This window comes from Oncorhynchus mykiss, chromosome 6, assembly GCF_013265735.2.
Source record: "Oncorhynchus mykiss isolate Arlee chromosome 6, USDA_OmykA_1.1, whole genome shotgun sequence".
Taxonomy (NCBI): domain Eukaryota; kingdom Metazoa; phylum Chordata; class Actinopteri; order Salmoniformes; family Salmonidae; genus Oncorhynchus; species Oncorhynchus mykiss.
Window position 1 is genome coordinate 47,345,484 of NC_048570.1, and position 8,771 is coordinate 47,354,254.

The 8,771-nt window shown below is 46.9% G+C and overlaps 2 protein-coding genes across 2 annotated transcripts; both read right to left on the reverse strand.

The window, feature by feature from the left end:
• Positions 1-1,350: 1,350 nt before the first annotated feature.
• LOC118965029 (uncharacterized protein K02A2.6-like) lies at positions 1,351-3,529 on the reverse strand. The gene has a single exon (XM_036981752.1). It carries the CDS (start codon positions 3,514-3,516, stop codon positions 1,351-1,353), a length of 2,166 nt encoding a protein of 721 aa, XP_036837647.1. The 5' UTR covers positions 3,517-3,529.
• Positions 3,530-6,227: 2,698 nt separating this feature from the next.
• LOC118965030 (uncharacterized protein K02A2.6-like) lies at positions 6,228-8,406 on the reverse strand. The gene has a single exon (XM_036981754.1). It carries the CDS (start codon positions 8,391-8,393, stop codon positions 6,228-6,230), a length of 2,166 nt encoding a protein of 721 aa, XP_036837649.1. The 5' UTR covers positions 8,394-8,406.
• Positions 8,407-8,771: the final 365 nt, after the last annotated feature.

Here is an 8,771-nt window from a genome sequence, read left to right on the forward strand (position 1 = left end):
TGTGTTACAATGTGTATTGTATACATTGTTGATTTGGCAATAAAGCAGCTTGAATTTGAATTTGAATTTGAGAGACACACACACAGAGAGAGAGAGAGACACAGAGAGAGAGAGAGTAGAGAGAGAGAGAGGGTAGAGATAGAGGTTAGAGAGAGAGAGTGTGTATAGAGAGAGAGGGTAGAGAGAGAGAGAGTGGGAAGAGATAGGGTGGAGAGAGAGAGAGGGTAGAGAGAGTGGGAGGGTAAGCAGAGAGAGAGGGGTTAGAGAGAGAGAGGGTAGAGAGAGAGAGGGTGGAGAGAGGGAGAGAGTGTAGAGAGAGAGGTTAGAGAGAGAGAGTGTGTGTAGAGAGAGAGAGAGGGTAGAGAGAGAGAGAGAGATGAAGAGAGGGTAGAGAGAGAGAGAGAGAGAGAGAGAGAGAGAGGGTAGAGAGAGAGAGAGTGTGTAGAGAGAGAGGGGGTAGAGAGAGAGGGTAGAGAGAGAGAGAGAGAGAGTGGGAAGAGATAGGGTAGAGAGAGAGAGAGGGTAGAGAGAGAGGGAGGGTAGGCAGAGAGAGAGAGGGATTATATATAGAGAGAGAGAGTGTAGAGAGAGAGTGGGTGGAGAGAGAGAGAGAGTGTAGAGAGAGAGAGTGGGAAGAGATAGGGTAGAGCGAAAGGGAGGGTAGGCAGAGAGAGAGGGGTTAGAGAGAGAGAGAGATAGGGTAGAGAGAGAGTGAGAGAGAGAGAGAGAGAGGGTAGAGAGAGAGAGAGAGAGAGAGAGAGGGTAGAGAGAGAGCGGGTAGAGAGAGAGAGGGTAGAGAGAGAGAGGTTAGAGAGAGAGAGAGTGTGTAGAGAGAGAGAGGGTAGAGAGAGAGGGTAGAGAGAGAGAGTGTAATATTTGTGTTGTGGAGAAATGACCAGGCAGGAGACGGGAGTACAGTTAGTTTTCGTTTAGTCAAAACCCCTCGTGCTCTACAGTTCCCGGCATTCCAGTGCGCATTTCCTATTAGGTGTAGTAACGTAACACTGACGTAATGCATTACTGCTTAGTAACAGCACAGTAACTAATATAAACAGATGTAGATCCCAGATACTACACTCCTCCCCCATAGTGTTTAACTCCCAGAGAACAAGGTAAATATGTTAGGTAACTACTAATGCAATATCTGAACAATGCATTCTTAAACATTTTTCAACTACTGGGTTGAAGCAGACTTTTCAGAGCCCAGCACAAATCCAGGGGATTATTCTGCCCCGAAGATGGATTTTGTGTCCTAATAACTAACCCAGGTAATGTCCTTTTTCTTTCCTTTTATCTAGGACATATTAAAGTGTTTGTTTTACTGTCCGTTACCTCCTTAACCAGCTCAACTCACAGGTCAAGCTTTTGAGGTGCCCTTCGCTGACGAATAGGATATCTCCGCTCCTCTTGGGCTTCCTGTGGTGGGCCAGGTTCGGGTGGAAGGTCAGGCTCTGTCTCTCCCGTACATCCACAGTCAGGAGAATAGTCCTGGGGGTCGTTATTGTTCTTGTTCTCTCGGCATGTCTTTGCTGGGGCGTTGGACCGTAGCAGATGATCCACATGAACGTTGACCTGGCGATGACCAATTTGGACTTGGTAAGTTAAAGGTCCTCTGCGTTGCAAGATCACACCTGAGTTCCACAGGCGCTTGGGGTGTCTGAAATCACGTACCATCACCCTCTCTTCCTCTTTGAATTCTCTGACAGTCTTTGAGTGTCTGTCATGAGCTTTCTTCTGCTGTAGCTGGTGCTTTGCCACAGTGCTTGACAAGTCTGGTTTCAACAATGTCAGGCGGGTACGTGGTTGGCGTTTCAGAAACAGTTCAGCTGGTGTACATTCCGTTACTGTGTGTGGGGTGTTACGGTAAGTAAACAGGAACCGGGGAAGCCTTTGGTGGATGGGCACAGACTGAACCTCGAGTCTAGTCCAGGCCTTCTTAAAGGTTTGCACGGCTCTCTCCGCTGCTCCGTTTGATGCCGGATGGTAAGGTGGTGACAGGATGTGCCTTACTCCGTTGTTCTTGAGAAACATTTCAAAATCGTTTGACGTGAACGGGGGGCCATTGTCCGATACGAGCTCCTTGACTAGTCCAAAGGATGCAAACAGGTGTCTGAGAAGATTGATGGTCTTCTCAGCTGTGGTCAGTTGAGTAGGGAACACTTCCATCCACTTGGAATGGACATCGACGACAACAAGGAAATGTTGCTTGTCAATTTCGGCGTAATCCACATGGATGCGTTCCCAAGGTGTAGCAGCCCAGGACCATGGATGAAGAGGTGCAGCAGCAGGCTTGTTGCGAACAGCTTCACAAGGTGAGCAGTGGCCTACATGCTGTTGAATGTCCTGATCCAGTCCAGGCCACCACAGATAACTGCGAGCGAGTGCTTTCATTCGAGTGATCCCTGGATGTCCCTCATGCAGGTCAGATAGCAGTCTCCTCTGGAATTTGTGAAGTACCACCACCCTTGATCCCCACAGAACACACCCTTGATCAGTGGACAACTGGTCTTTCTTGTCGATGAATGGACGAAGGTTATCGTAATTTACGAAGGTTGGCCAACCGCCTAATGTTAAGTCCAAGACTTTGGAAAGCACTGGGTCTTTCCTTGTTTCCTCTGCTATGTCAGAAGCAGATATGGGCAGTTCATCAATGAGAGAGATCTGGAAGGCTGCTCTATCATCTTCACTGTCGGAGTCACTATTGCATGGTAGTCTTGATAGTGCATCGGCATTTGCGTGATCACTGGATCGTCTGTACTCAATCTCGTAGTCGTAGGCTAACAATATCAGAGCCCAACGTTGCATTCGAAGTGCAGCAAGGGTTGGTATAGCTGATTTTGGTCCAAGGATGGCCAACAGAGGCTTGTGATCTGTCAGCAGTTGGAACTTCCTTCCGTAGAGGTATTTGTGAAACTTCTTCACTCCAAATATTATGCTCAGGGCTTCCTTCTCAATTTGAGCATAATTTTTCTCACTTGGTGACAGAGTCCGTGATGCAAATGCAATAGGGTGTTCTTCACCTGGCGGTAGAACATGTGAGATGACGGCTCCTACTCCGTATGGAGATGCATCACAAGCGAGTCTCAGCTTCATCTCTGTGTTATAGTGGGCAAGCCACTTGCTCTTTAGCAGACGCTGTTTGCACATCTTGAATGCTTCTTCGCATTGTGGGGACCAATTCCACTTTGTATCGGCCTGCAGCAGTTGGTGAAGCGGATGCAACAATGTGGACAAGTTTGCCACAAACTTTCCGTAATAGTTCAGGAGCCCCAAAAATGACCTCAGCTCTGAGATATTTGTGGGTGCTGGTGCGTTTACGATTGCTTCCACCTTGCTGTTGGTTGGGTGCAGGCCTTGTGCATCAATCTTGTATCCGAGATACTCCACTGAGTCCTGGAGGAACTCACACTTGCTGCGTTTCATTCTCACTCCGTATTTCTCCAGTCTTGACATCACTTTGTCCAGCACTACAAGGTGCTCTGCAATGTTTGGTGCTGACACGAGGATGTCGTCCATGAAGCACACAACATTGTCTATACCGTCCAAGATCTGATCCATTGTGTGTGGAATATCGCTGGAGCTGTCGAGATTCCATAGGCCAAGCGATTGAATCTGAATAGCCCCTTGTGTGTATTGATGGTCAGATACTGTTCTGACTCCGGATCCAGCTTCAGTTGCTGATAAGCGAATGCCAGGTCCAGCTTACTGAAAACCTTCCCACCAGCTAGAGTGGCAAACAGATCTTCAGCGTTTGGTAGTGGATATTCCTCTGGTAGTATGCAGCGATTTACTGTGACCTTGTAGTCACCGCACATTCTGACGGTCTTGTCTTTCTTTGGGACCACAACAATCGGAGCGGCCCAGTCGCTCCTCGGTACTTTCGTGATTATGTTATTCTTCTGTAGGCGGTCCAGTTCCTTCTCTACTGCTTCCTTAAGAGCATAGGGAACTGGACGTGGTTTGTGAAAGATAGGCTTGGTTCCTTCTTGCACTCTGACTTTTGCTGTGAAGTCTTGTATTTCACCGTAGCCATCTTTGAAAAGTTCTTTGTGCTTCTCCAGCATGTTAGTGAGTGTAGCCTGACTCACTGGTTTGTCATTTCTCAGACTGAAGATTTCTCCCCAGTTCAACTTGATCTTTTGTGGCCAGTTTCTGCATAGCAAGGCTGATTTTTCTACTTTAACAATGACAAGCGGTAGCGTCCACTCCTTCCCCTCATACCGGACTGGTACCTGGATCTGCACTAACACAGGAATAGTGTCACCAGTGTATGAAGAAAGGCGGATGGACGCGGGCTGAAGAGGGCACTCTTTCAGTTTTTCTTTGTAGAGTCTCTCTGGAACCAGAGATACAGACGCTCCGGTGTCCAGCTGCATTTTTACTGGTTTTCCCGCTAACTCCATGTTGAGATAGATTCCATCTTTTAGTTGTTGAGCTGTGTACACTGTGAACAGTTCCAATACTGTTTCAGTTGTACCTTCCTCGTCTTGTGCTGCGTCTGACACTTTGTGCACTCTTGCTGTGCGTTTCGAGGCTTTACACACTCTCTGTAAATGTCCAACCTTTCCACAATTGTGGCACTTTTCCTTTTGGAATCAACATTCACTGTGCTGATGATTATCTCCCCCACATCTGTAGCAACTTGGCTTAGACCTTTGAGATGTGGGCTGCTTTGTTCTTGTGTAACCTTGAGGACGGGACTGAAAAAAGTGTGACTTTTGTGAGCTTTTTTCACCACGTGCATCACTGACCTTGTGAACACCTTTCTGACGTTCTGCATGTCCCGATGGCTCAATAGTATCCCTGTGGGCAAGCTCGAGTCCAAGTGCTATATCACAGGCTTTCTTAAAGGTCAGGTCCTTCTCTGACAGGAGCCTTCTGTGATATGCTTCACCTGTGAGACCACATACAAACTTGTCTCGGAGAGCATCATCAAGAAATCGTGCAAACTCACATGTACTTGCCAGCCTTTTCAAAGCAAGGATGTAGTCAGCCACGGTTTCCCCTTGACTCTGGTGACGTTGGTAAAATCTGAAACGTTCTGCAATGAGAATTGGCTTAGGCTTGAAATACCTTGAAAGAGTTTCAGTCAGTTCTGCATAGTTCAACTCCACTGCTTTCATTGGTTCAATAAGACCTTTCAGCATTCCATACTCAGTTGGACCCAAAACACTGAGAAATACGTCTGCTTTCTTTCCATCTTTGATTTCATTTGCAGCCAGCCAACGCTCAAAACGCTCCAAATAGGAATCAAAATCCTCTTTTGTAGCCTCAAACTCTGGTACTCGACCAATGGTTGCCATTTTCACAGTTAATTGTTCAGTTTCCTTATATTCCTTCATTTTCTGAATATTCATCTACTTCTTCACTTCAGAAGTTTCTGCAATTACTTCATTCACTGCACTCATTTGTATTAATGTACACACTGTGTTACGTCCCTTCTTCCTTTTTTTCCCCTTGACAATATTTCTCCACTGAGATCGCCTAATTTCAATGGGTTCAATGACAGTTTCTTTTATTTAACCACCAGAGGGCAGTGTCGCTATTCTGGACTCCAATAGTCTTGCTACTTGGCAGCTCCTGAATACTGTACTAGCAGTACTAGCAGTGCTTAGCCTTCTCTACTGGCGAAAGAAAATAAAAAATAACTGACGAATTACATAATTATTTTGAGTTTCATTACTCACGCAACATTCTTCCCTTCAAGCAATGTCCATTTATGTAGTTTAATCACCTCGTCGCCACTGTAATATTTGTGTTGTGGAGAAATGACCAGGCAGGAGACGGGAGTACAGTTAGTTTTCGTTTAGTCAAAACCCCTCGTGCTCTACAGTTCCCGGCATTCCAGTGCGCATTTCCTATTAGGTGTAGTAACGTAACACTGACGTAATGCATTACTGCTTAGTAACAGCACAGTAACTAATATAAACAGATGTAGATCCCAGATACTACACTCCTCCCCCATAGTGTTTAACTCCCAGAGAACAAGGTAAATATGTTAGGTAACTACTAAAGCAATATCTGAACAATGCATTCTTAAACATTTTTCAACTACTGGGTTGAAGCAGACTTTTCAGAGCCCAGCACAAATCCAGGGGATTATTCTGCCCCGAAGATGGAGTTTGTGTCCTAATAACTAACCCAGGTAATGTCCTTTTTCTTTCCTTTTATCTAGGACATATTAAAGTGTTTGTTTTACTGTCCGTTACCTCCTTAACCAGCTCAACTCACAGGTCAAGCTTTTGAGGTGCCCTTCGCTGTTGAATAGGATATCTCCGCTCCTCTTGGGCTTCCTGTGGTGGGCCAGGTTCGGGTGGAAGGTCAGGCTCTGTCTCTCCCGTACATCCACAGTCAGGAGAATAGTCCTGGGGGTCGTTATTGTTCTTGTTCTCTCGGCATGTCTTTGCTGGGGCGTTGGACCGTAGCAGATGATCCACATGAACGTTGACCTGGCGATGACCAATTTGGACTTGGTAAGTTAAAGGTCCTCTGCGTTGCAAGATCACACCTGAGTTCCACAGGCGCTTGGGGTGTCTGAAATCACGTACCATCACCCTCTCTTCCTCTTTGAATTCTCTGACAGTCTTTGAGTGTCTGTCATGAGCTTTCTTCTGCTGTAGCTGGTGCTTTGCCACAGTGCTTGACAAGTCTGGTTTCAACAATGTCAGGCGGGTACGTGGTTGGCGTTTCAGAAACAGTTCAGCTGGTGTACATTCCGTTACTGTGTGTGGGGTGTTACGGTAAGTAAACAGGAACCGGGGAAGCCTTTGGTGGATGGGCACAGACTGAACCTCGAGTCTAGTCCAGGCCTTCTTAAAGGTTTGCACGGCTCTCTCCGCTGCTCCGTTTGATGCCGGATGGTAAGGTGGTGACAGGATGTGCCTTACTCCGTTGTTCTTGAGAAACATTTCAAAATCGTTTGACGTGAACGGGGGGCCATTGTCCGATACGAGCTCCTTGACTAGTCCAAAGGATGCAAACAGGTGTCTGAGAAGATTGATGGTCTTCTCAGCTGTGGTCAGTTGAGTAGGGAACACTTCCATCCACTTGGAATGGACATCGACGACAACAAGGAAATGTTGCTTGTCAATTTCGGCGTAATCCACATGGATGCGTTCCCAAGGTGTAGCAGCCCAGGACCATGGATGAAGAGGTGCAGCAGCAGGCTTGTTGCGAACAGCTTCACAAGGTGAGCAGTGGCCTACATGCTGTTGAATGTCCTGATCCAGTCCAGGCCACCACAGATAACTGCGAGCGAGTGCTTTCATTCGAGTGATCCCTGGATGTCCCTCATGCAGGTCAGATAGCAGTCTCCTCTGGAATTTGTGAGGTACCACCACCCTTGATCCCCACAGAACACACCCTTGATCAGTGGACAACTGGTCTTTCTTGTCGATGAATGGACGAAGGTTATCGTAATTTACAAAGGTTGGCCAACCGCCTAATGTTAAGTCCAAGACTTTGGAAAGCACTGGGTCTTTCCTTGTTTCCTCTGCTATGTCAGAAGCAGATATGGGCAGTTCATCAATGAGAGAGATCTGGAAGACTGCTCTATCATCTTCACTGTCGGAGTCACTATTGCATGGTAGTCTTGATAGTGCATCGGCATTTGCGTGATCACTGGATCGTCTGTACTCAATCTCGTAGTCGTAGGCTAACAATATCAGAGCCCAACGTTGCATTCGAAGTGCAGCAAGAGTTGGTATAGCTGATTTTGGTCCAAGGATGGCCAACAGAGGCTTGTGATCTGTCAGCAGTTGGAACTTCCTTCCGTAGAGGTATTTGTGAAACTTCTTCACTCCAAATATTATGCTCAGGGCTTCCTTCTCAATTTGAGCATAATTTTTCTCACTTGGTGACAGAGTCCGTGATGCAAATGCAATAGGGTGTTCTTCACCTGGCGGTAGAACATGTGAGATGACGGCTCCTACTCCGTATGGAGATGCATCACAAGCGAGTCTCAGCTTCATCTCTGTGTTATAGTGGGCAAGCCACTTGCTCTTTAGCAGACGCTGTTTGCACATCTTGAATGCTTCTTCGCATTGTGGGGACCAATTCCACTTTGTATCGGCCTGCAGCAGTTGGTGAAGCGGATGCAACAATGTGGACAAGTTTGCCACAAACTTTCCGTAATAGTTCAGGAGCCCCAAAAATGACCTCAGCTCTGAGATATTTGTGGGTGCTGGTGCGTTTACGATTGCTTCCACCTTGCTGTTGGTTGGGTGCAGGCCTTGTGCATCAATCTTGTATCCGAGATACTCCACTGAGTCCTGGAGGAACTCACACTTGCTGCGTTTCATTCTCACTCCGTATTTCTCCAGTCTTGACATCACTTTGTCCAGCACTACAAGGTGCTCTGCAATGTTTGGTGCTGACACGAGGATGTCGTCCATGAAGCACACAACATTGTCTATACCGTCCAAGATCTGATCCATTGTGTGTGGAATATCGCTGGAGCTGTCGAGATTCCATAGGCCAAGCGATTGAATCTGAATAGCCCCTTGTGTGTATTGATGGTCAGATACTGTTCTGACTCCGGATCCAGCTTCAGTTGCTGATAAGCGAATGCCAGGTCCAGCTTACTGAAAACCTTCCCACCAGCTAGAGTGGCAAACAGATCTTCAGCGTTTGGTAGTGGATATTCCTCTGGTAGTATGCAGCGATTTACTGTGACCTTGTAGTCACCGCACATTCTGACGGTCTTGTCTTTCTTTGGGACCACAACAATCGGAGCGGCCCAGTCGCTCCTCGCTACTTTCGTGATTATGTTA

Bases quoted from the DNA above. Each gene is read 5' to 3' on its own strand.
- LOC118965029 (XM_036981752.1), bottom strand. From the start codon at position 3,516: ATGGACGACATCCTCGTGTCAGCACCAAACATTGCAGAGCACCTTGTA.
- LOC118965030 (XM_036981754.1), bottom strand. From the start codon at position 8,393: ATGGACGACATCCTCGTGTCAGCACCAAACATTGCAGAGCACCTTGTA.